Source organism: Orcinus orca, chromosome 20 (genome assembly GCF_937001465.1).
Source record: "Orcinus orca chromosome 20, mOrcOrc1.1, whole genome shotgun sequence".
Classification (NCBI taxonomy): Eukaryota; Metazoa; Chordata; class Mammalia; order Artiodactyla; family Delphinidae; genus Orcinus; species Orcinus orca.
In genome coordinates, this window is record NC_064578.1 from 26,991,600 (window position 1) to 27,018,541 (window position 26,942).

Consider the following 26,942-nt stretch of genomic DNA (forward strand, 5'->3'; position numbering starts at 1 on the left):
CCTCACGGCTCTTTCTTGCGAATGCCTTAAAAAGGTATTCAGCGTCCAAAAGGAGTTGTCCTAACTGCCAGAACATAGAAGGAGGTCATCTGCATGCGGGATTAAAGTGGAGTCTCCTGGGAATTTAAGTCCCTCAAACTGGCATTCAGGGTGTGTGAGAAGGAAGTAGGAGCCTTAGTAAATCCCTGGGGCATAACAGTCCAGGTATATTACTGGTTATCCCAGGAGAAGGCAAACAAGTACTGGATTCCTTATAAAGGGGAATCCTAAACAACGCACAACACAAATTGAGGGCTGGGAAATATTGGGTGTTGGGAGGAATAGCAGACAGGATAGGGCCGGGATTGGGCACCAGGGCAAATCTGAGTTTCACGATTTTGATAAATCTCAGATCTGGACTAATGAACATCCTTGCCCATTGGGGGCTTTGATGATCCAAATGGGAGTTGTGCATGGACTGCAAGTGGGAGCTCGACGTTTCCTGTCTGATTAATCTTGGATTATCGGGCAGAGCCTCTCAACGCCTTCTGGCCTTCAGTGCTATTGGGGAATCCTGTGGAGGGGCATGGAAAGATCGACTTCTATCTTAAGCGGTAGGCTTCCCCCTCCTCTCGAGGTCTGGCCACTCCCAGACCCATGTCTTTTTTTCTTACAATTTCAGCAAGGGTCTTGATCCATAGGAGACCGTGATTTTGGAGCTTGCCATAGATTAAAATTTTCATGTCCTTCTAGCTCTTTTAACTGAAATGCCATAAGCTTGTGTTGTGTATTTTCCAATTTTCTGGAAATAACATCTTCATAATGCTGGGCTGATGTCTGGAGCTCAGACATGTTTGCATTTTGCCAGTTAATATTATTTCTCTGTAACGTGTCATGAAGCTCTGGTCTGAGGCCATGTACAAAGCTTGTGGCCAGAGCAGAGGCTGTTAGGGAGGTCAGGTCCAGCCCCAGATGCTCTTTCCTGTTGTTCCTAATTGATGGTGATGGTCAGCCACAGTTCATCTCTTTGCTGTTTACAATTTTGAATACACAGCCGACCAGTTTTGGTGAGAGGGACCCGAGGGATGGCTCCTGGTAACTTTCCTCTTACTTCCTTCGTTCTCCAATGAGAATCAGGGTCATCTGAGACCCTTGAGGGTCCTCAGGGATGGTGCTCCATTTGGCCTTTCCAAGCCAAAGGGAGGTATCCCCAGGGCCAGCCAATAGGTGGATAAGTTGACATAAATTGGGGAATCTGGAGAGTATGCTCCCAGAACAATCTTCAATTGAAGACTGAATAAATCTTCAAGAAATCTTTCCTTTTTCATTCGGGACTCAGGAAAATTCTTTTCTTTTTAAAATTAACTTATTAATTAATTTGGCTGCATCGGGTCTTAGTTGTGGCACGCAGGATCATTCCTTGAAGTACGCAGGTTCTTCATGGTGGCGCCCAGGCTTCTCTCTAGTTGTGGGCTTCTCTCTACAGGTTCAGTAGTTGCAGTGCGCGGGCTTCAGAACATGTGGGCTCGGTAGTTGCGCACATGGGCTCTCTAGTTGTGGCACGCGGGCTCTAGAGCACATAGGCTTAATTGTCCCGCGGCATGTGGGTTCTTAGTTCCCCAACCAGGGATCGAACCCACGTCCCCTGCATTGGAAGGTGGATTCTTTTTTTTTTTTTTTTTTTTGTGGTACGCGGGCCTCTCACTGTTGTGGCCTCTCTCGTTGCAGAGCACAGGCTCCGGATGCGGAGGCTCAGCGGCCATGGCTCACGGGCCCAGCCGCTCCGCGGCATGTGGGATCCTCCCGGACCGGGGCACGAACCCGTGTCCCCTACTTCGGCAGGCAGACTCTCAACCACTGTGCCACCAGGGAAGCCCGTGGAAGGTGGATTCTTAACCATTGGACCACCAGGGAAGTCCAGGAAATTTCTTGATGATGGCATGTAATTCTGAGAGAGACCAAGGTTTAAATGTTCTCTTTTCTGTTTGCCTCCCTTGAGAATGGGTAACAACCACACCCTGAGCTTCATCTACAAGAGGTGGGGATCTGGAGAACCTTACAGTTTCAGGGAGTTGAGGGGCTGGGGTGCCGCTGGTGAAGGACGTTCTGGGAGAGAGGGACAGATATCATGGAGAGCTGGGAGGGGAACTCCGGGGCACTATGAAGGTGTCTAGGTTTCCTGGGTCAGAAAACATTTTCTTTTTAAATATTTATTTATTTGGTTGCGCTGGGTCTTAGTTGCGGCAGGCGGGCTTCTTTAGTTGTGGCTTGCAGGCTCCTTAGTTGTGGCAGGCAGGCGGGCTCCTTAGTTGTGGCATGTAAACTCTTAGTTGCGGCATGCATGTGGGATCTAGTTCCCCTACCAGGGATCGAACCTGGGCCCCCTGCATTGGGAGCGCAGAGTCTTAACCACCACGCCGCCAGGGAAGTCCCAGAAAACATTTTCTGAAGACATTATTTAAGAACTTCAATAGTTTGAATGAGGTTTGAATCATTTAGCTGTTTTCGGCTTCTTCATACCGAGTGAAGAAAGTGGACCACTGTGCATCAGAAATTTTAGTTCCCTTTTGCCCTAGGGCTTCCCCTTGGGTGGACTAATTTGAGCAGATCCCAGGAGCCCCAGAAGGGCTGTGTTAGCTTAAGAGAGTTTGTGGTCAAGTTTTGCCAACAAAAGCAGACAGTACTAGGGCCATAGAAGGATGTGGCCAGCAGGAGTCTGAGGAGAGTTCCCGGTGATTAAGAAGCCCCCATGTTCTTGACTAATAGTGCCTTTACACGTACGAACAGAAAAACATGGGATTCTAACCCAGCCTGTCCCTTATAGGGACCAGCCTCGTACCAACAGAAAAGCCTAGGACTCTGACCTAGCTTGTTACAGAGAAACCCAGGACTCTAACCTGGCTTTGGCTTGTCTAGGGCTCTAACCCAGTTTCTAGAGTATACTCTGAGTCCTAAGAATCAAGATCTGTCCTCATTCCGCGTCAATGGACATTTATCCAGAGCACTGGGTTTTGGAGTCGGCCTCACCACTGGATCCCCAAACCAGCAAGCAGACCGGAGACAAAACGTGTAGGTAGGTGTGCCCTGTGAGGCCTGGCTGTCGCATCTGAGGATTCAGTGGTGGTTCTGATCCAGATCTGAATCATGGCACCAAAAACTGTTCAAGAGAACTAGAGCTGGACAGAGGTTAAAGTAGTAAAGAGACATTTTATTCAGAAAGACTATTGCAATAGGGGGAGAGTGATTCAGTTATATATATGTATATCTAACTGAATGTATCCTCAGTCACCCAGCTTTAAACCACCACCCCCATCTCACCTCTATCTTTTCATCTAGCCCCTAACCTCCCCGCTTTTTTTCCTGGAGTCTTTTGAATTAAAGCCCAGACACCTCATTTCACAGCACAGTTTCATTCTGAGACCCTGCTGTGGTGTGAGAGGTTATACAAACAGCTCTGGATCCGAAGCCAGGCCAGGGGTTCCTGCCCAGCACGAATTTACTTACTGGGCAACCTTGAGCAAGTTATCTCCCTTCTTTGGGTTAGCCTCCTCATCTGTTAAAGGCAGATTCTGGCTCAGGTAGAGACTGAGATCCCCCGCTCAGGAAAGGAAAGGCACTGTGGGCTGGAGCCAGGCCCAGAGACCCCACCCCCACCCCTGGCGCCCCCTGCGGGCCCCCTGGGCTTCTGGTACCAAGACAGGGAATAAACAAACAAGCCGAGGTAATTTCCCGCTTCCTTGGAAACAAAGCTGGGGTGGTCTGGAGAGGCGTGTGGAGAGAAGGGAGAGTGCCAGGTGGAAAAGGGCCAAACAGGCTGAGAGATGATGATTTCTCTGCCCTGCGGGGAACATCTGAGGACACCGAGGCCAGATGTGTTGATTTTGCACCCTCCCTGGTGTGATAAGATCCCCCTCGAGAGCGTGTCTTTATTCCGAGCCAGCCTGCCGAGGGGTGGACCCCAGCCTGCTCTGGTCTTGCCTCCTGTCTCCGGAGCACATCTCCTCTTATGGAAGAGCCCCAGCTGCTCTTGCACTGTCAGCGCGGCGCCCGTGAACGCACCCTCTCCAGCTGCACTCTCAGTGTCTGGGTGCCCGCCAAGCCCTGCCGCCTGCTGCCCCTCCCCGCTTGGTGGATCTCCTGCTTCCTTCCTCTATCACCACCTTCCATCCTCTCTTGAAGAGCCGGTTATTGATCTTGGCCCATTTATCAAAGTCGCTGTACGCTAATTCCATCCGTGCCACATCTTCCCCCAGGGGCCTGGCCGGCCAGTCTGTCCTCCTGGGTTTGTTAATGGTGATGCTACATGACATGGGGGCCCCTCCCAGGAAGAGCGAGTGCCTGAGATGCAGGCTCCATGTCCCTGATGAGAAAGATCAGGGGGTCTGTGCCCACAGAACCCGCCTTGTTGGAGGCTTGCCTCCATCCTGAGGTTGGAACCTGTAGGAATTTGGGAGGCTTTGCTTGTATCTCCCAGTCTGAGAAGTGCGAAGGTTGGGGATGGGGATTCTTCTCTGCACCCTGTCTGCTACCACCATCCCCCCGCATCACTGCGAGTATCCAGAGGGCCGGAGGAGTCTGATTCACCCAACTGCCCAGGTCGGGGACTGGCACAGAGCAGGTGCCAGTAAGTGCTGGCTGCACAGATTTGCCAGGAAGGATGGCCGGCTTCTCCCTCTCCAGCCCGCGTGACCGCAAAAGCCAGAAGAACTGACTGGCCAGTCCTAGTTGAATCAGCAGCTCAATGCAGAGGGCTTGGGGAAGAAGGGCACAGAGTGTGATCTCCTGGGTCTCTCAGCATGGCGATGGGGAGCTGGCCTCAGGAAGCGCAGATGGGAGGCACAGTGGGGGCCAGAGCCACAGGCCCCCTCTCCCCACATCTTTCCCTTGGGGGCTCGGGGTGGAGTAGGGAGAGCAGACCTGGCAGGCTGCAAAGGGCAGCATTGAGGTTAGGGCCTTACCTGACTTCTCATGTGACCCCAGGCAAGTCATGGAACCTGCTTTTCTGGAAAAGCAGAATAATCATTCCAACCCAGTTTACTTTTCATGGGTTCTTGGGAGGAACAGCTGAGAGGGTCCTAGAAAGGACTCAGAAGTGTTATAGCAGGATCGCGTCTAAATGTCTGTGCTTACGCCCTGGTCTAGGTGCGGTGTGTGCGACCCTCTGGCCAGCAGGCCTGGCAGGCCAGGTGACCCCACCCTGTACTGAGGCATCGCTAAGGCCTCTCCCAGCCACCTTAGACGTCGTAACAGAGACTCCCGAGAGCACCGCCAAACTGTGAAGCAGGCTGGGGAAGATGGGGGCAGAGGAAAGTCATCTTTGCACCTAGTTGAAAAGAAGTGGTCCAAAACAAAATCCAGAATAAAAATTGCGATTTTTATTTGCTGAACCTAATTTTAAACTAAAACATCAAAGTGTCTCTTCCTCCATCACTAGAAATCAGATGGCAACTGGTCCTTTGCTCCCCGAGAGGGCTCGAAGAAAAACAAAAACCCCTGTGCAGCCCCTGGCCTTTCCTCTGCAGCCCCTGGGGATGCCCGCAGGCCACAGCAGGCAGCTGGAGGCAGCAGAAAGACAACTCTGCCTGGTGAAGGCTCCTCTCTGCTTCTTTGGGAAGCTGATGGGAAGCCAGAGGTCACAGAGCGTTGGAGGCCTGGCTTAAAGCCACCAGTCAGGCCAAGATGAAACATCTGCTCAAGTCTCCCCAGGCACCTGGCTGGGGGTGAGTGGGAGGAAGGAATGGAGAAAACTGATGCTAAACCACAAATTAGCACCCTGGGCCTTGGCCCTGAAATGGCCTCTGCTGGCATAGGAGGGGGTGAGACTACAAACAAATAAATAAAAGCGACACCGTGTCAAGGAGGGAGGATGACAGGCCCGTGGAAGCACGCTGTGTCAGGCTTGAGCAGAGATGAGCCAGGGCATGATGGCTTACAAAACTCCTCATCTGGGGCCAATGGCATCAAAATGCAGACAGCCCACGGGGCTGTGGGGAAGGGGCCATTTGTTGGAGGGACTACAGTGGGGATTCAGGCTGAGTCTGGGTGGGCTCACCAGGTGACCCCCCATCTTTTGTTGTGTCTTGTTTTAGGCATAACCACCACAGACCTAGAACTAGGAAGCCCTGGCTGCCCTCTACTGGTGATTTCTGGGGATGATCGCAACGCAGCAGCACCCAACCTGCAACCCCAAAAGGGCCAAAAGAGAACCAGCTCCCGGGGAGGGCCAGAAGCGGCTGCACATTTGGCCGGGCCTCCCAGTGGTGGGACTGGCAGCGTCCCCATCAGTCTGAGTGGGTTCCTCCATCTCTGCCTGGCTGCAGAGGGCGGGGCCCAGGACAACGAGGGCCTCTGGTGCTCACTTCAGAGGCATCGAGAAGAATTTGTTCCCAGACTTGCAGCGGATCTGCTCGGCGTGCGCACGCAGCAACGTCTCGGAGTCTTCAAACTCACCCACGATTTCCTTAAACCAGGAGAGGACCATCACGTTAAGGGGAATCAGGGACCCAGAGGGCACTGCAAACAAAGCCAGCCTACTGAAATCCTTCAGAGGTTAGGCCTGCTCGGGGGAGGCTGAGGGCCACGCAGGCGCCAGGCTCTCCAGGTTACCTTGTCTAATCAGCTCTGCAGTCTTGTGAGGTCAGTCCTATCATCCCAACTTTGCAGATAAGGAAATGGATGCTCAGAGCCCTGGACCACAGAATCCAATAAAACCAGGCTTGGCACCTGGGTCTACTGGAGCCTGAGACCGGAGCTCCTTGCTGCCTCCAGAATGATGAGACCAAGAGCAGATGTGGCTACTTGATGATGGCCCACGGGCTGTGTCCCGTCTGCACATGTGTTGTCTGGCTCGCAAAATGTTTTCTTAAAAAATACATATTGGTTGCCAGCATTTGAAAATAGAGGGATTACCCACAAAAATTAAGATTTCTGGCTTCTCCTGAAAAACAGAAGTACTTGCAACACGAGGTCCACATTCCTGCATGGCAGCTGCCTGCACCAGGGGTGAGTACCGGCTTCTCTGAGGGCACTGACGGGAAAGTGAAAGATATCCCCTACTTATCACAATACGAGAAAGGCTGTGAGGGTGGACGTTCTTTAGACCTGGTGCGTTTCACTCATTTCCAGCACCTGCCAGGCCCCTGGGAGCACCCGAGCCTTTGACCTCTGGGTGAGGGTCTAGGACTTCAGGGGAGGCCCGCAGCATCCTCTCAGATTAGTGTTCTAGGGCAGGGCTTCTCAAATTTTAACGTGCACACAAATCCCTAGCGATCTTGTTAAATTCTGATTTCTTAGATCTGGATTGGGGCTTGAGTGAGTGTTGCTAATAAGTTCCCAGGTGGTCTGGGACTGCACTGTGAGGCGCAGGGTAAGGTGTTGGGGTCTCTGGCTATGCCAGTTATTTCCTATGCCAGGATTCAGGTTTGCATGCCTAATCCTCAGCGCCTGTCAGCTCCCCTCCATCCCCCAGCTTCTGGGGTTCAGCACCTTCCATGCTCCTGCCCTGGGAATTCACCTGTAGTTCCCGCAGGCACTGCCCTTCCAGCTGGAGATGTGCATCACCCACGCACCAGGCCAGACTGATGTGGAATGAGGGGTCCTGCAGAGGAACGGCGGGGAGACAGGTCGTGGCAGGCTCAGACATCAAAGCAGCTCTGTGACAGAGTTGTCACCGTATCCCTGCTGCATCCCTGACCTGATTCATGGGAGACTAGATCCTCAGTGTTGACCCCAAGCACCCTCCACAGACAGATAAAATAGCCCTGGATTGGTCCCTGCTATGGACTGAATTGTGTCCCCCAAATTCATATATTGAAGCCTTAACCCCCACTGTGATGGTATTTGGAGAAGGGGCCTTTGGGAGGTAATTAGGTTTAGATGAGGTCCTAAAGGTGGGGCCCTCATGATGGGATTAGTGCCCATATAAGAGATGGCAGAGAGCTGCTTCCTCTCTCTTTCCATCATGTGAGGACACAGTGAGAAGATGGCCATCTACAAGCCAGGAAGAGAGGCCTCAACAGAAACTGACCGTGATGGCACCTTGGTTTTGGACGTCTAGCCTCCAGAACTGTGAGAAAGTAAATTTCTTTTTTAAAATCATTTATTTAGTTAGTTTTGGTTGCATTGGGTCTTTGTTGCTGTGTGCGGGCTTTCTCTAGTTGCAGCAAGTGGGGGCTACCCTTCGTTGCAGTGTGCGGGCTTCTCATCGCGGTGGCTTTTCTTGTTGCGGAGCCCAGGCTCTAAGCACGCGGGGTTCAATGGCTGTGGCGCTCGGGCTCTGTTGCTCTGCGGCATGTGGGATCTTCCCGGACCAGGGCTTGAACCCGTGTCCCCTGCATTGGCAGGTGGGTTCTTAACCACTGTGCCACCAGGGAAGCCCGAGAAAGTAAATTTCTATTGTGTAAGTCATCCAGTCTATGGTATCTGGTTATGGCCGCCTGAGCTAAGATAGTCCTGTTCTCAGAGGCTCTCCTTTACATATCATAGAGAGTCATTACCTCTGGAATGTGGAAGAGAACACACATCCCAGATTTAATGTTTTCTGATCAAAAATATTTCAAGAGATGACATACTTTTTAAGATGAACAAAAACCAAAATGTCTAAAATTATAAAACTATAAATTATCTCCACTCAAATTCATACTTATATCTCTCAGCATGATTTTAAAAGAATATATCAAGCAAAACCACTGGCCCTTTAAAGCCTTGATATTCGACTTGGAGTTCAAGTTCCCCTAGAGGGCACGGGGCAAGGCACAGGAAGGTATGCGAAGCTGCAACTCTACCTGGAGTGTCAACGTGACTAAAAAGTATTGGGGAAAACTACTTCCTAAAAAATATAAAAATAAACATGGATACATTATAGAGTAGAAGACATAAATCTCATGCATATTGAAGAGATAACAGAAGATTTGTAAGAAATGTTGGACCTCCACTGGGCTGCATCCGACTACACCTCAGACCCTCAACTCTCCAGGGTTGTGTGTCCTCTGAGGGCTGGCCGAATGGACACTTCCCATGGGCAAGTTCTAGAGGGCTCTTCGGTTTGCCTCTAACAAGGGTTTCTTTAAGACTGATTTTATTCCTATTAGAGATGGGTCAGTGGAGAGAAAAAGACGCTGCTGATTACCTGGTAGAAAGTGGTGAGGTCAAACTCCTTCATGACCCTGTCCACCTCTGAAACCAGGTCCAGGAATTGGGTGTGCCCCGAGGTGACCTCGAGTCCAACAAAGGTCCTGGGGGGAGACAGAGGTGGAGACCACACGGGCATGAGACGCAGCCTGAGAACAGAAACCATCCTCGAGGGGGCAGAGGATGCGACAGAGGAAAGCCGGGAGGGAGGGAGGTCAGTTCGTTTCCCTGCTCTCCGAGCTGGCTCTCCATCCTTCCCTGACTCTAATCGCACGCACATCCCCCCTCCTTCCCCAGGGTCTAAGAACCCTAGCAGGGCCGTCTTCACCTGCTGCTGCCAAGGCTATGGACCCCCAGGCTGTGGCGCCCAGGCTTGCTGGCCTAGCTCCCATGTCGGACTCTTTCTCCAGGGCTTCCCTCTCTGGCACTTCCCTCTCCCTCCCGTAAGCACCCTCTAATCTCTAAAACCCCTCCCTTGAACCCACACCCTCAGCCAGCCCCCATCCCCTGCCCGGTAAAACGTGCGTTCCGACGATTTGTCTCCCTCGGCAGTCTCTCACGCCTCTCCGCCCATCTTCAGTCCACTCGGCCAGGAACCGCTCCCGTCAAAGCTGCCAACCACCTGTGTTCCTGAACTCAGATACTTGACTCCTCCCTCCCTGAAGCCCTTTTTTCTCTTGGCTTCCAAGAGACCACCCACCACACCGTCCTGGTGTGACGCCACCTCTGGTCTCCTGTCCAGTCTCCTCTGCCGCTCTCTCCTTTCCAGCCTCTAAATGGTCAGGGGCTGCAGAGCCGGCGTCGCCTGCGCTCCCCCGCAGGCTGATCTCACCCAGCCCTGCTTTCAGTATCACACAGCCCGATGGCTCCCACATTTCTATCTCCGGCTGGCACCTCTCCTGTATACCCACTTGTGTGTGCGACTCTTCCACCCGGGGGTCTCACAGGCGGCAAAATGCACCAGGTACAAAGCAGAACTTCTCCTCTTCCTCCCACAGGTGTTTCCCATCACAGACAATGGGGCCATTTATCTATATTTACCTAGCTGTTCAAACCCCAAACCCGGGAATCTGCTTTGATTCTTCCCCTTACTGTGCACAGACCCAACCCACTGGTAACTCCAGTTGATTCTACCTCCAGTATATCGGGAATGTGTCTGCTTCTTGGCTCTTCCACTGCCATCGCCTAAGCCAGGCCACCACTGGCGCCTCACCTGTCTCCTGTCTGCTCTCCCTGCATCCAACCTTGCTCTTTTAGATCTTTTCTCCACTCAGGAGCCACAGACACAGACACGATAGGGCCGGACTGACGTTTACAAACGTAAATTGGATCACGTCTCTGCTTAGATCCCTCCGATGGCTTCTGTGACACTGAAAATCCAAACTCCTGACCTTGACCTTGAAGGCCCTGCGGGAGTTAACCCTGCCTGACTCATCTCCTCACACTCTCCCACGTGCTCCCCAAGTTCTGCTTCACTGGCCTCCTCCAACATGCCAGGCTCTTTCCTCCTCAGTCACCTCCTTGGCTGTGTCCTCTGCTTGGAGGCTCCTGGGGTAGCTCTTCCCAAGGCTGATTCCTTCTTGTCCTCATGTCACCAGCAAATGCCACCTTGCTAGCGCCCTCCTTGGCCACTTGCTCCAGACTATCGTTTCACACGATAGTTATTAACGATCTCATTTCCTTGTTTATTGTCTGTCTCCCCTGCAGAATGTGAGATCCCATAGAGCAGAGACTATGCCGACCTTTTCACTGCTGATCTGTAGTGTACAGCAAGTGCCTGGCACCGGGAGGTGTTTAACAAGTTTGTGCAGCATAGAATGAATGAATGAATGAGCGAATGAGTACTCTTCTTAGAGGTGCTGAGAGCAGAAGGCAGCTCAGATCCAGTGAGTGGATCTGACAGGGAGGCTTGCTTTGAAGCCTTGATAACAACAGTTTCTTATGTTCATCTCATCCTTGAATGCTTTTATAAAACTTGTTTCGTTCATCTGAGCTTCACAACTGCCCAATGATGGATGCTTGGAAATGGGACAGGATGTGATGGATGATGTGACAGCTTGGAAATGGCAGGTCACAGAGGTTGAAGGTATGAGCTCAACGTTAAATTGCAGGCAGAGCTGGTCAGGCACCCAGGTTTTCTTTGAGTCTCAGACTTTTCCCACTAAACCAAGATGTTGTTCTCTCCCTCTGCTCCTCCTCCCATGCTCCCTGAGTTATTTTTCTTAATGAAAGGTTCAGATTTGGGAACAGTTGCCCTTGTAGTCATAGGGCCGGTTAAAACACAAACAAACAAAAAATTGAGAGAGACAAGGCCTCCTCAAGTCTTTACTCCAAAGAATCCTCTTCTGGAAACAACTGGGGGCAGAGTGGGGAGACCCACCTGGTCTTCTCTTGATTGGTGTAAATCTTTACCCGGTCGGCAGTAAAGCAGAATCTGAAATTTAGAAGAAGGACCACATTTCAGGAAGAATAATAAGGAAAAAAATCAGAGAAAATAGTGTATATTAAAAAACATCACTTTGAAAATTCAGTTAACTAATTTCACATTTAGTATTGTCACCCTATTATACAGGTGGTAAACTGAACCCTAAAATATTAGAGCTGGGCAAGACCTTAAATAATCACCCAGTCCAGGTAACACATAGCTTCACTCAGATGCCAGCAAAAATTTTACTTTATTAAGAGCAGCTGATTCCAATAAGCGATTTGCGACTACCCCAGCTTTACTGATGGGAACTGAGAAAGTCATTAGGCCGGTGATAATAGATCACTTAAGAGCCAGTTTTTTTCTTTGCAGGTTAACAAAAACCAATTCTGATCCAGTCTAAGCAACAAGAACATTTCCGTGTGCCTGGGCTGAGCTTGGGGATCCTCATACAAGTCTGTGAGGCAGGTGCTACAATGACACCCATTTTACACACACAGAAACTGAAGCTTGGTGAGGCTGAATTTGGTGAGTCACAATTTGAACTTCAATCTGCCTGATTCCAGAGCCCTTGCTCTCACCTGATGCTTTAGTGAGGGGTCTCTGTTGGTGTGAGATTGCCGCAGAAATACCGTCACCCACCTCTCAGATCAGTTACACGGGGACCATCAAATTCTGCCAGGTAAGTGCTCTGACCCTGGCTGGTTCCGCCTGTGTTCTCTGGGACACTAGGTGATCTCAGGGAACAAACTGGCTTCCTGCCCTTCCTGGACCAACTTGGCAAATCCCATTACAGGAAACACTCATTTTACAGGCTCCAGGCCAAGCTCTCACCCTCATCTGAGGGAACACAACAACCCAGCTTGCCGGTTAGAATCTCACAACTTGTCCAAGGGCACGAAGTCAGTTAACTTTTGGCTTTCCTGTCAGCCTTCAGCCTCCTAGTGCATCCCTTCTGGGGAAAATGTAAGGGGTGATAGAAGCAGCAGGAGCTCGGTTAAGTGTAGAGTACCTGCCAGATGTCCTGGGGTGGACATGGGGCGTTTGCACCCAACTATAAAGGGTAATTTTATGCATTGACCTGACTGGACTAAGGGTTGCCCAGATAGCTGGTAAAACATTATTTCTGGGGTGTCTGTGAGGGTGTTTCCAGAAAGATTAGCATTTGAATTGGTGAACTGAGTGGAGCAAATTGCCCTCTCCAGTGTGGGTGGGCATCATCCTACTTTTCAGAATAGAACAGAAAGGCAGAGGAAGGGCAAATGCACACTCTCTCTGCTGGAACTGAGACATCCAGCTTCCCCTGCCCTTGGACGTTGGGGTCCTTGGTTCTTAGGCTTTCAGGCTCATATCAGTCATTACGCCACCGGTCCCCCCACCCCTCCCCGGTGCTCAGGCCTTTGGACTCATGCTGAATGACACCACTGGCTTTCCTGGTTCCCCAGCTTGCTGTTGGCAGATTTGGGACCTGACCTTCATAACTGTGTGAACCAATTCCTACAGTGCATTTCCTCCTATCTCTATTTCTCTCTCTATCCTATTGGTTCTGTTTTTCTGGGGAACCCTAATACAGGTTTTGGCACTGAGAATGGTTCTACAGGAACAGAATTTTAAGGATGAGTTTTCTGAATTGGTTCTGGGGTTTCTGGAATTCGCTCTCTAATCTGATTCGATTCAAAGACGCTAATGACTGTTATCTCCAGTAGTAAAGAGAGCACTGATAGGCCGCATGGACTGTTTCTGGAGATGTGAAAATGTCTTCCTTGATGCCCCTCATCAGCCATTTATTAGAAGCAAGGAGCTGAGTGACCCTATATGCTACTTGCGAACGTTTTTGGAAAACTAAGGAATATAATGATGTTGGTTTGCTGCTCCTAATGTTGCTGGACAAAGTGGTGAAATGAAAAGATGAGCTCAGGGTATTGAATTCCCAACTCAAGCATAAAGGACCTAAGAGCTTCTCGGTGTGCCCTAAAGGAGACCTTGATTCCCTGTAGCTGCAGGGCTGAAATTGCTGAAAATCAAATCTGGAACCTTATCCTGCCATCTGCTGAATTATAACACAAGTTGAACTCCTTGAACAAGCAGGATTTTACAGTTACAGTGAGGGCACTGATTGGGAAAGTATGGGGACTTGTGGGAAACTCTGATGAAGCTCAGCATATTGAGCCTTTAAATTCTTTTTTTTTTACTTTATTTTATTTTTGGCTGCATTGGGTCTTCATTGCTGCGTGCAGGCTTTCTCTAGTTGCGGTGAGTGGGGGCTACTCTTCCTTGCGGTGCGTGGGCTTCTCATTGTGGTGGCCTCTCCTGTTGCAGAGCATGGGCTCTAGGTGCGCAGGCTTCAGTAGTTGTGGCTTGTGGGCTCAGTAGTTGTGGCTCGTGGGCTCTAGAGCACAGGCTCAGTAGTTGTGGCACACAGGCTTAGTTGCTCCACGGCATGTGGGATATTCCCGGGCCAGGGCTCGAACCCGTGTCCCCTGCATTTGCAGGCGGATTCTTAACCACTGCACCACCAGGGATGCCCGAGCCCTTAAATTCTGATGAGTCTTCTCGGACTCAGTGGAAGTGTCCTCCCCCACCTAGTGTTATGGACCTTCCCACCTTTGAGGGGATTAACCCTGCATTGCCTGAGGAAATGGTAATGGCCTCCCCTGAGGCAGATGCCAAGAAAATGCTTCAGGACCCACCTCCAACACCCCTCTTTGCTTCTAGACCTATAACTAGACTCAAGTCCCAGCAGACCCCCTAAAGGTGAGGTACCATGTGTGGCCCACGAGGAGATGTGCTACACTCCAGAACTATTTGAGTTTCCTAACATATACAAGCAGAAATCCAGGGAACGTGTGTGGGAATGGATATTAAAGGTGTGGGGTGGGACTTCCCTGGTGGTCCAGTGGTTAAGAATCCGCCTTCCAGTGCAGGGGACGCGGGTTCAATCCCTGGTCAGGAAATTAGGATCCCACATGCCGCAGGGCTACTGAACCTGCACGCCACAACTAGAGAGCCTGTGTGCCGCAACTACAGAGCCCACATGCTCTGGAACCTGCGTGCCACAACTAGAGAGAAGCCCGTGCACCACAATGAAAGATCCTGCATGCCGCGACTAAGACCCGACACGGCCAAAAATAAGTGAATATTTAAAAAAAAAAAAAAAAAAAAGGTGTGGGGCAATGACAGAAGGATCAAAAGTGGGATCAGGCTGAATTTACGGATATGGGCTTGCTAAGCAGAGATTCGGCATGTAACGCTGCAGCTCCGGGAGCTGGAAAGGGGTCTGTTTGGTTAGGTGGCTGAAACACGGACCAAAAGGTGGCCCACAGTGAGTGAACTGGAAATACCTGGCCCGCAAGGTGGGCGTAGTTACCGTAAAGGACAGCAGAGTTGAAGCAGCAATCAGAAGTCTGACTTGTGCAGACACAGGGCGTTGGCTGTTTCTAGAAGTGACATAGATAGGAAGCCTACTAAATTCTTCCTTCATCTGTATAAGCAGGAAAGTTCTAGGCCAGGTGAGCCAAAGTCTAACTTGAATCATAAAGGCAGAGTCATGGCCCCTCAATTCCCAGAATGGAGCCAGTTCACAGACCCAGAGCCGCTTGAATGAAGGGGAAGTCGGGTCCCCTTGAGGAAGGACCCCGGTACATTACTACAAATTTATACTGTTAATCTTTCTCCCAGCCTTCCCCAAAGGGACCTATGCCATTTTACCAGGGTAACTGCGCACTGGGGAAAAGGAAATAACCAGCCTTTGGGGAACTACTGGACATTGGCTCTGAAATGACACGAACTCCTGGAGACCCAAAATGTCACTGTGGCTCATCACTCGGAGTAGGGGTTAATGGAGGTCAGGTGATCAGTGGAGTTGTAGCTCAGGTCCATCTCACAGTGGGCCCAGCGGGTCCCCAAACCCATCCTGTGGTTATTTCTGCAGTTCCAGAATGTATAATTGGAATAGACATACTCAGCAACAGGCAGAATCCCCACACTGATTCTCTCACCTGTGGAGTGAGGGCTATTACGGTGGGAAAGGCCAAGTGCAAGCTATTAGGGCTGCCTCTACCTAGGAAAATGGTAAATGAAAAGCAATACCGCATCCCTGGAGGGACTGCAGAGATCAGCGCCACCATCAAGGACTTGAGAGACGCAGGGGTGGCGACTCCCACATCTCCATTCAACCCCCGTTCTGTCTGGGCAGAGGACAGATGGATCGTGGAAGATGACAGTGGATGATCATAAACTGATGATCGGAGGTGGTGGCTCTTCCAGATGTGGTTTCATTACTTGAGCAAATTAACACATCCCCTGGTTCCTGGTTTGCAGCTATTGATTTGGCAAATACATTTCCCTCCATCCCTGTCCATAAGGACCAGAAGCAGTTTACTTTCAGGCCAGCAATGCACCTTCACTGTCCTACCTCAGGGCTATAGCACCCTCCAGCCCTATGTCCTAATTTACTATAGAGGGTTTGCTCACCTTTCCCTTCCACTAGATATCACACTGCTCCAGTACATTGATGACATTATGTTGACTGGACCTAATGAGCAGGAAGTGGCAACTACTCTAGACTTATTGCTAAGACATTTGTGTGTCAGAGGGTGGGAAATAAATCCAACTAAAATTCAGGGCCTTCTACCTCAGTGAAATGTCTAGAGGTCCAATGGTGTGGGGCATATCGAGATATCCCCTTTGAGATGAAGGATAAAGTAGTTTTGAAATAAGGTATGTACCTTTTTTTTTTAAACATAATGCTATCGCACACTTTATAGACATAACTTTTATGTGCATTGGGAAACCAAAAACTTCGTGTCATTCACTCTATTTTATTCTGGAACAGAACCCACAGTATCTGTATCTGCTCTGAATCAGCAGCCACATATGGTGCTGTTTCTCTTGTAGCCAGGATTCACGGGGCCAGGAGTCAAGGGGTAGAAATGGGAGTGGTACCACTCACCATTGCCCTAGTGATACATTAGCAAAACGTTTGCTTCCTGTTCCCACAAGTTCATGCTCTGCTAGCCCAGAGGTCTTAGTTCCGAGGGAGGAATGCTTCCACCAGGAGATGTAGTGCTTCCACTGAACTGGAAGTTGAGACTTGCCACTCTGGGCTCCTGTACCTTTGAATCAACAGACAAAAGAGTTACAGTGTTGGCTGGGGTCATTGATCCTGACTACCGAGGGGAAACTGGACTACTACTCCACAATGGAGATATGGAAGAGGATATCTGGAATACAGGAGATCTGTTAGGGCATCTTTTAGTATTACCATGCCTACTGATTTCAGGCCAAGGAAAACTACAACAACCTAATCCAGGCAGGATTAGTAATGGCCCAGACCCTTCGGGAATGAAGATTTGGGTCACTACCCCAGGTAAAGAACCACAACCATCTGAGGTGCTTGCTGAAGGCAAAGGGAACAGAGAGCTAGGTAGTGGAAGGTAGTTGTAAATATCAGCTACGACCATGTGACCAGTTACAAAAATGAGGGCTATAATCGTCATGAGTATTTCCTCCTTACTTTGTTATGAATACATCTGCGAGTATATATACACAGGACACCTCAGGGACATTGCAGATTCGGATCCAGGGCCCCACAGTAAAGTGAGTCACACAATTTTCTGGCTTCCCAGTGCATATAAAAGTTACGTTTATACTACACTGTAGTCTATTAAACAAAGCCATTATGTCTAAAGAAACAATGTACATACCTTATTTTTAAAATACTTTATCGCTAAAAAATGCTAACCATCATTTGAGCCTTCAGTGAGTCATCATCTCTGCCGGTGGAGGATCCGGCCTCGATGTAGGTGGCTGCTGACTGGTCAAGGTGGTGGTTGCTGAAGACTGGGTGGCGACGGCAGTTCCTTAAAATAAGACGACAATAAGGCAAACGATGAAGTTTGCCACATCGATCAATTCTTCCTTTTATGAATAATTTCTCTGTAGCATGCAATGCAATGCTGTTTGATAGCATTTTACCCACAGAACTTCTTTCAAAATTGGAGTCAATCCTCTCAAACCCTGCCACTGCTTTATCAACTAAGTTTACGGAATATTCTAAATCTTTTGTTGTCATTCCAACAATCTTCACAACATCTTTACCAGGAGTAGACTGCATCTCAAGAAGTCACTCTTTTGCTCATCCATAAGAAGCAACTCATCTGTTAAAGTTCTATCACAAGATGGCAGCAGTTCAGTCACATCTTGAGTCTTCACTTCTAATTCTAGCTCTCTTGCTGTTTCCATCACATCTGCAATTACTTCCTCCAGTGAAGTCCTGAGACCTTCAAAGTCATCCATGAGGGTTGGAATCAACTTCTTCCAAACTCCTGTGTATGTTGATATTTTGACCTCTTCCCATGAATCACAATTGTTCTTAATGGCATCTAGAATGGTGAATCCTTTCCAGGTTTTCAAATGACTGCCCAGATCCATCAGAGGAATCACTATCTATGGCAGCTACAACCTGATGAAATGTATTTCTTAAATAATAAGACTTGTAAGTAATAAGACTTGAAAGTTGAAATTACTCCTTGATCCATGGGCTGCAGAACTGATGTTGTGTTAGCAGCATGAAAACAACATTGATCTCATTGTACATCTCCATCAGAGCTCTTGGGTTACCAGGTACATTGTCAATAAGCAGTAATATTTTAAAAAGAATCTTTTTTTTTCTAAGCAGTATGTCTCAACAGTGGGCTTAAAATAGTCAGTAAACCATGCTGTCAACAGATGTGCTGTCATCCAGGCTTTGTTGTTCCATTTATAGAGCACAAACAGAGTAGACCTAACATAATTCTTAAGGGCCCTAGGATTTTTGAAATAGCTAGTGAGCATTGGCTTCAATTTAAAGTCACCAGCTGTATCAGCCCCTAACGAGAGAGTAAGCCTGTCCTTTGAAGCTGTGAAGCCAGACACTGACTCCTCTCTGGCTATGAAAGTCCTAGATGGCATCTTCTTCCAATAGAAGGCTGTTTCATATATTGAAAATCAATTGTTTAGTGTAGCCACCTTCATGAATTATCTCAGCTAGATCTTCTGGATAAGTTGCTGCAGCATCTACATCAGCACTTGCTGCTTCACCTCACGCTTTTATGTTATAGAAATGGCTTCTTTCCTTAAACCTCATGAACCAACCTCTGCTAGCTCCAAACTCTTCTTCTGTAGCTTCCTCACTTCTCTCAGCCTTCAGAGAATTGAAGAGGGTTAGGGCCTTGCTCTGAATTAGGCTTTGCCCTAAGGGAATGTTGTGGCTGGTTTGATCATCTATCCAGACCACTAAAACTTTCCCCAAACCAGCGAAACGCTTTCTTATCATTCTTGTGTTTACTGGAGTAGCACTTTCAATTTTGTTCGAGAACTTTTCCTTTGCATTCACAACCTGGCTAACTGGGACAAGAGACCTAGCAGCTTTCAGCCTACCTCTGCTTTTGACATGCCTTTCCTCACTAGGCTTAATCATTTTTGGCTTTTGATTTAAAGTGAGAGATGTGTGACTCTTTCTTTCACCTGAATACTTAGTGGCCGCTGTAGGGTTATTAATTTCAACATTGTTGTATCTCAGGGAATAGGGAGGCCCAAGGGGAGGGAGAGAGATGTGGGGGAATGGTAGGTTGGTGGAGCAGTCAGAACAAACATATTTATCAATTAAGTTTGCCCTCTTATATGGGTGTGGCTCCCGGCGCCCCAAAACAATTACAATAGTAACATCAACGATCACTGATCACAGATCACTACAACAAATGTAACAATAATGAAAAAGCTTGAAATATTGCAAGAATTACCAAAGTGTGACAGACACAAAGTGAGCAACTGTTGTTGGAAAAATGGCACTGACAGATTTGCTCAATGCAGAGTTGTCACAAACCTTCAGTTTGTAAAAAATGCAGTATATGTGAAGCATGATAAAACAAGGTTTGCCTGTACATATGTTGAGCAGATATCTGTTTTCTTCTCTTATTCCCTTACCATGTACCATAATATGTAGTGACTTTATACTAGTATTCAAGTATTGTTAATTTTACATCATAGTATTCAAGTTATGGGCTTTTAGAGGAGTAAAAAGTATCGCCCAAGATTACCTCCTCTTCTGGGGAAGGGATTAATGCATTTTCAGATGTACACTGGACGTTGTATCATGTTAGGCAGAATTATGACCTTGTTGTGGTCTTAATTTAGAGATTAAGTATGGTTTAAGAAGATGCATATGTGTCAAGTTGATAAGGGGTGGACTTGAGATGGTTAATTTTATGTGTCCTCTTGACTGGGCTAAGGGATGCCCAGATAGCTGGTGAAACATTATGTTTGGGTTTGTCTGTGAGAGTGTTTCTGGAAAGATTAGCATTTGAATTGGTGAACTGAGTAAAGCAAACGGCCCTCCGCAATGTGGGTGGGTGGGCATCATCCAATCTGTTGAGGGTCTGAATAGAACAAAAAGGCAGAGGAAGGACAAACTCCCCCTCTCTGCTTGAGCTGAGACGTCCATCTTCTCCTGCCCTCTGACACTGGCGTGCTGGTACTCAGGCTTTCAGGCTCACACCAGGACTTAACACCATCAGCCCCCTGATTTTTAGGACTTTGGAATCAAACTGAATTACACCACCCGCTTTCCTGGTTCTCTCCTTGCAGATGGCAGACAGTGGACTTCTTGGCCTCCATAACCACATAAGCCAATACCTATAACAAATCTCCTCTTATGTGTATCTGTATATATCTTATTGATTCTGTTTCTCTGGAGAACCCTGACTAATACATCAACCAACACCCTTTCTCCTGGTGATCTTATATAGGAGGACTGCTCTCCCATTTTGTGCTGGTAGAGTGGTCAACCTGCCCCCACCCAGGGGTGTGTACTTGACAGGCCTGGACAATCAGAGCATAGCATTCCCTCAGTCACAGCCATAGAATCAAAGGTGCACTACCCACTCTTGGTCATCCTAGGCTCAACCAGTCAAACCTGAAGAGGCCACCCGGCCCAGCTTCCTTCAGGATACAGGCTAGGAAACACTGCACCAGCAGGGCAGCACCAGGGAGGGCCAACCCAGTGGTCCAGGGGCTGTTCCCTAAATGAGCAAGAGAACAAGCTATATCCACCCACCCCAGCCACCCTGGGGAGCAATACCTCTTGTAATAGCCCTTGCGCAAAGTTTCCAGAGGCCCAGCAAGGGACCTGCCTAGGTAGGGAACCACCGCATGCAGGGAGGCCCAAGCCATGGTTTCCCAGGAGGGGCTTAGTTCACTCACAGTCTTCCCAGCCCAGACATGACGTGCTCATAAGTCATTTTTACCATAAGTGACGTGGCCCAAGAACACATCTGGCATTCTACCTTTATCCAGGGACACAGCTAGAAGCAGGATAACTGAAGCATTCTCATGTAGAAGGGGAAAGGACTTGCTGCCATCTGACGTCTCCCGGTCCCATGTATGAAGCCAGTGCTACCTCTAAACATTTTAGTTACACCAGCCTATAAATTCCCCGTTTAAGCCACTTTTGGTTGGATTTCTGGCACCGGCGATCAAGAGGGTCCTGACTAACATACATGACTCAATAAAAAGAGGGATGGGGGCTGGATTAGGGAAAGAGATGAGTTTTAGTCCTGAGTCGCTGGCTAACTGACTGAATTGGAGCAGATCCCTTCCTCCTCTGGCCCCGAGTAGGGGCTACACAAAATGGGCAGTCCTCCAATGGGGCAGAGTAGTTCTATGGAATTCCTGGGCCTCGGGCCTCCTGAACTGCGAGGGTGGGGCTTTGGCTAAAAGACTTCTGTTTTTATCTCTCTTACCCAGCTACACATCAGGGATCTGTGTAACACCTCATCAGAAGAAAGGACTCTGCAGATAAGACCAGGAGTAGAAAACCACCACCTGGATGGCTTCTTAGGCTCCTACTGGAACCAACATTCAGAGGATCCAGAGGAGGATTTCTGGGCTCTCTCTCTCCTGCTCAGTCATTCAACAAACACCCATTTGATGCCTATAGTGAGCAAAGCACCTGGACAAAAGCTGTGGGGTAATTCAGAGAGCAGCCGCATTCCTGGCCTGCAGGAACTTGGGCTCCAAGCGGGAGATGGGACATGGGGATGACTGAATATGGATATGAGGATGAGTGGAACGAGCACTGGGGTGTAGACAAGCACAGGACAGCAGGGTCCCTGGGCCTGAAGAATTCTGGAGGAGATACCAATTGGGACAGCCTCAGTGAAGGAGCAGTGCTTTGATCTGGCCAAGTCTCGAAGGAGGGGCATTTCTAGTGGAAAGAAGAGGTATGAAATAGTCAAGGGAAAAGAAGCCTAGGCTGGCAGATAAAACCAGAGTGGGGGTGAGCTCTGATCGTTCGGCAAGTGCCACGTTGAGGGTATGCGTGATCTCATTCACTCTCACAAGTCCCCTCTGAAGGAGCCACCACCACTCCCCTGACCCGCACACAGGTAAGGCTCGGAGGCTGCCAGAGCTTACGTGGCACGCCCAAGGGCACATGGGATGAAGCGCGCAGCAGGCGGCTCTGGGAGATGTTCGGTGTGCTAACCTTTAGGTTTGCCTGCTTGAAGGGGTAGTGCATCCCACAGGTCCATCCCCACAAGAGCTCAGGACAGGAAGAGGAGCCTTGAAGGGGAGGGAAGCACTGGGCACTCACCTCTGGAAGGAGGCCACGCGGTCTTTCAGAGCCTGCACGAAGGGGAGGATCCAGTGATGGCGCAGAACCACGCTCTGGGACAGGCTGAGGTGGAAGGCCTCCATCCTTACCAGCCGGGGGACGTATGTCTGTGCGTGGGGCAGCAGCACGTCAAGCAGGTCCAGGAACTCCTCCCTGGCTTCATCTGGAGGGGAGGAGTGGAGAGGGTGGGCCATTCTCTTAGCCAGGGCGGCATGGCTGGATGAAGCCCAGAAGGCGGAGAAAGGCTTTTGAGAGTAGCCTATGTCTATGTATTTCGAATAATACTTTAATATGCATTTATGGCTACAGAAGTAACACATACATGCTCTTTGAAAAGAATTCAAGTGAGAAAAGAAATATGTGACAGAGAAAGTAGGGGCCCCTGATATCCTATCACGTACAGCAGTGGTCTCCAAACTACTGTGATTGCACAGGCCCTTAGTCAAACACGCTTGCCCACATACCCACAATAAATGTGTATTTATTTATAAATTACAAACATGCGCTACACTGCAAAATTGTGTGTGTTATAAAATATACACTTGGAACAACAGAAATTTTAAAAGATGAGATAAAGAGAAACACATTAAAAGGTTTTAATACTTTTCTCTCTAATGGATCATCTTGATCCCGTCCCCAGGCACATACAGCCCACTTTCAAGATACTACCCTAGAGATAAAGGCTGTCAAATGTGATGCCTATTTCCCCAGCCTTTTCTCAGTGCATGTACTAACGTATATATCTTATTTGTTAAAAAAGATGAGGGCATACCAGTTCTTCCATTGGCTTTCTCCATACAACACTACATGTTGGATAGCCTTCCTCTCATTACATAAATCAAGCCCATAATTACAGCTCCACAGTAACCCATAATCAGAAACAGTTCATTTTTTTAATCAGACATTTAGAATCTCCTGATTGTTCATAAAGACAAAGAATGCAACAAGGACCACCACTGTATTTTCACAGATTATTCATTTTTTTTAACCAAACATGTGACTAGAGCTGTATGGTTAATAGTCTGCTCACAACTAATAACTTACTGGATTTGCTCAAGTGCCCTGTAGAGTATGCAGTAGAGAGAATCATTCTCATTCTGTGGATGGGGAAATGGAGGTTCCAAGAGTTTACCTGATCTAACACAATGTAATAAGAGCCACCACATTCTCCGTGTATCATGCTAAGAACTTGACATAGATTATCTGATTTAATCTTCACAAAAGTCCTAGAGGATAGGTATTACTACTATCCCCATTTTAGAGATGAGGAAACTGAGGCTCTGAGAAGTCAGCAACTTACTAAAGGGCACACAGAGCAGTGGGTACTGGAGTGAGGTCAGACTCTGAACCCTGGGCATTTTCTGCCTGCCACTCACTCATTAGGGCTAGGGTTGGGTGGGACTGGAGGCCAGCACACCGACAGCCCTCTTTGAAATAAAGTACCAGCTACAGCTGCAGTCTGGGATGGCCCTGACACTCTGCCCTAGACCCTCCCTTGGTCACATCCTCATGAGCAGGGAGAACAGTATACACAGGGTTAGTAAAAAATATTTCAGGCAACGAATTCAAAACTGAACTGTACAGCACAGGGAACTCTGCTCAATATTATGTAACAACCTAAATGGGAAAAGAATTTGAAAAAGAATAGATAAATGTATATGTACAACTGAATCACTTTGCTGTACACCTGAAACTATCACAACATTGATAATCAACTACATCCCACTGTAAAAACAAAGGCCAGAAAACCTGAAACCAAGTTAACAGAAAAATTCCCTAGTTTTTGAAACTTGTTCTCTCTCTGTTGAGTTAATCTCTTTCCCACCACCAGTGTCAGAGGTTTCTGGCTTCTTCCTCCTTGTTGGGGCCAGCTTCCTCCCATAAGGGGCACCTGTCAGTGTCAGCCACGTGCCTGTCACGCGTTACTCACATGGTACATAGACGTGGGTGGCCCAGTTGCCCCGCTCGTGGGGAAAGGTGCGCAACCGGCCCCCATGTTTTGTGCTATCATCCTCAGGCCTCTCCTCGGTGCCTGGGAACATGTCCAGCACACTGTCGGGTACTGGCAACTTCTGGCTGGGAAGGGGGCTCTGGCCCCTGCAAGAGAAAAGAAGAAATCAAGCACATTTAGCCTCTTAGCATTCTCTACCTCTGTACACACAATGAAAGTTGTAACACCTTGTACCAGGTGAGTCTGCGTGTCTATTTCTCACCAGGTGCTGTAAGCAGCTTCTAGATAACCACAAAGCTCTTTCCCCAACACTGTCTCATTGGGGTCTCCCAACGGCTCGCGGAGGCAGACTTTAGCAGGGAACGTGGTCCCCATGGTTAACAACGGGGCAAGTGGCAATATGTGGTTCAGAGGTCACATGCCCTAACTGGACAGGCCTCAGCTGGAATGACACTTCCTAGCTCCGTGGACTTGGGCAAGTCACTGTGGGCCTCAGTTTCCTCATCTGTACAGTGCACTGCAACCTGATAGGGCTATTGTGAGATGAACCGGGAGACTGCTTGAAAAGCACTCAGGATGCACCAGGCTTGGCAATTAAGAACTGAAGCTCCACAAAGGAGGAGACTTGGATGGTTTTGCTCACTGCTGAGTCCTCAGTCCCGAGCCTGGCGCAGAGAGGGTGCTCAATGAATATATACTGGATAAAGGAAAACACTCTCCAGATGAGGAAGCAGACCTAGGGTGGTACAGCGGTGCGCGCCGGGAGACGAGTGGGCCAGCGGCGGAGGCTGGACCCGAGCCCACGTTTCCTGCCTCCTAATCTTGGCCCAGCCGGGTGGGGGCACTCCGGGGCTTTGTCCAAGGCTGTCCTCCGGATCCTCCTTTCCCCCGGTGCCCCTTTTCCTTCCCTTGAGAGCAGCCCGGCACCCTCCCCAACCACCCCAAAGCTCGGGTCCGGTCCGGGTGCCAACCCGCACCCTCCCCAGAAAGTCTTCCTCGCTCCTCACCGACTGCAGCCTCTAGTCCCCGGCCGGACCCGGGCCCCGGCCTCAGCCTCATCCTCGGAGCCGCTGCTGCTGTAGCCCACCAGGGGCGCCGCACTCATGGGGGACCCCCTTCGCTAGGGCACAGCAGGCCCGCCAGCAGTCGAACCACACCCGGAATTCCTCTGCGCCGGAAGTGCTCTCCAGGGGGCGGGGCCCGGATTAGCACCGCCTCAGGGCGGGGTCTGGGGCGGGGCCCGGCAGGACTCGAGCCAAGAAGCTACCCACCTAGACTACGCTTGCTAGCTCGCCGCGCTTTGACCACTACCTGAACCCTCCCGGAACCGCCATCCTCAGTGTGCCCATTAAACAGATCGCTCTCGGCTCTGACCTCTCTGTCCGCTGCTCGGTCTGCAGCAGCTCGGGACCTCCCAGCAGCAGATGGTCCCTGGGTCAGAGGTCAGCGCATTAGACCCATCGGAGTCTAGTGCCCTCACCCTTGCCCTCGCCGTCCAGGCGGGGTCAGAGGTCCCGGGGCCTTTTCCTCAAGCTGGCCCAAAGTACGAGCTCCGGGGTCCCCTCCCCTAAGAGCGAGCTGAACAGTCAGAGGCGGGTCAGTTCCAGAAGTTCAGAGTCTACGAGGCCCCTCCTCTCAGGTTCAGGGGTCGGGGACTGGGTCCTGGGAGCTCCCACCCTTATGGCCGAGTAGGGTGGTCGGAAACAGAGCGCCCTCCCTGGGTCAGCTGAGGCGTGCCGGCCGAGCAACTGGAGAGCCGGCCCGGCGCGCGCGGCTGTCCGACCCGGCCCGGCCGCGGGGTCCCCGGCAGGGGGCGGCCTCGCTCCACGCCGCCCGCTCCTCCCGCTGCCGCCGCCACCCAGGCTGCCGCTCCTCCCCCCGGCCCCGCCTCCCTGGCCCCCGCGCCGCCCGCCTGTCCGCCGGTTTCTGCAAGGCCATCGGTCCGTCCGCCCGCCCTCCCAGCGCTCCTCCGCCCCGGCCCCGCTATCCCGGCCGCGCACGTCGCTTCCTCGGTTCCGGCCGCCGCTAGCCCGTTCCCGCCCCCGAGCCGGACGCCGCCGCTACGCGAGGCCGGGGATTGGCAGAGCGCGTAGGCCGCGCTGCCGCGGATGGAGTCGGAATAAAGGGGCGGCTGAGAGAGCAGCTGGTGGCCACTCGCCCTGAGCCTGACCCCGCGGGCGGCCTGGAGCAGGTGAGCGGCTGGGCGCCCGGGGCCGCGGCTGGGCGCCCCTCCCGCGCCCGCCGCACCCCTTCCCAAGCCGGCCCGGCCGCCCCTCCACTCCCTCCAGCCCGACCCTGCGGCCTCCTGAGCTCCTGGGCGGCCCAGGCCGACCTCGACGCGCAACTGTCTCCCGGGCCAAGCCTGCAGCCCTGGGGCCTTTTTCGGGCCCAGTCGCCCGCGGGGCCGGCCCTCGGGCCGCAGCGGCCTGTCCATTCCCGGCGAGGGCTGACAGGAGGCAGCCCAGCTGGGCCGGCGGGCATTGCAGGCAGGGAGGTGATCGGCTTTCATTCGGTTTCCCAGGGAAGAGGAAGGGCTGGGGTGGGGCTCAGGTGGGGGCCTCCGCTTGCTGCCCTCACCCTAGTCTCTCATCCTCTTTGCTGAGTGATCAGAGAGGCCTCTGGCCGCACCTTCCTGGAGGGGGGACAGGGTGGGCAGCTGAGCTGGGGGCCTAGGACCGTGGACCCTGTGTGGCAGCCATTCATGCCGGAAAAAACAAAAACAAAAAACAGTTGGGTTGGCGCAGCCTGACCTAGACCTCGCTCAGAGTAGTTCTGCTTCCCTCTTTCCTGGGGAGGCTTCAGTACCT

The 26,942-nt window shown here is 50.5% G+C and overlaps 1 protein-coding gene and 1 long non-coding RNA gene across 3 annotated transcripts; one reads left to right on the forward strand and one right to left on the reverse strand.

Moving 5' to 3' along the window:
* LOC117199446 (uncharacterized) lies at positions 1-24,272 on the forward strand. The gene is made up of 4 exons (XR_007474089.1): positions 1-3,052; positions 5,122-11,194; positions 11,906-12,061; positions 20,159-24,272. It is a non-coding gene; the product is annotated as an uncharacterized LOC117199446 (long non-coding RNA).
* Positions 8,176-25,330, reverse strand: USB1 (U6 snRNA biogenesis phosphodiesterase 1). Of its 2 annotated transcripts, none has more exons than XM_033419060.2 (6): positions 25,143-25,330; positions 24,115-24,281; positions 22,164-22,347; positions 11,489-11,542; positions 9,107-9,212; positions 8,176-8,309 (listed from the first exon to the last, which is right to left on the reverse strand). In XM_033419060.2, exons 1-6 carry the CDS (start codon positions 25,238-25,240, stop codon positions 8,232-8,234), a joined length of 687 nt encoding a protein of 228 aa, XP_033274951.1. In that variant the 5' UTR covers positions 25,241-25,330; the 3' UTR covers positions 8,176-8,231. The 2 variants fall into 2 exon arrangements, with proteins under 2 accessions (XP_033274951.1, XP_049558817.1); XM_049702860.1 differs by having other exon boundaries at positions 8,232-8,336.
* Positions 25,331-26,942: the final 1,612 nt, after the last annotated feature.

Coding starts and splice junctions, on each gene's coding strand:
- USB1 (XM_049702860.1), bottom strand. CDS start 25,240: ATGAGTGCGGCGCCCCTGGTGGGCTACAGCAGCAGCGGCTCCGAGGAT. Junction 24,282..25,142: donor GGGACTAGAGGCTGCAGTCG/GTGAGGAGCGAG, acceptor TTTCTCTTGCAG/GGGCCAGAGCCCCCTTCCCA. Junction 9,213..11,488: donor ACCAATCAAGAGAAGACCAG/GTGGGTCTCCCC, acceptor GTCTCCCCCCAG/GACCTTTGTTGGACTCGAGG.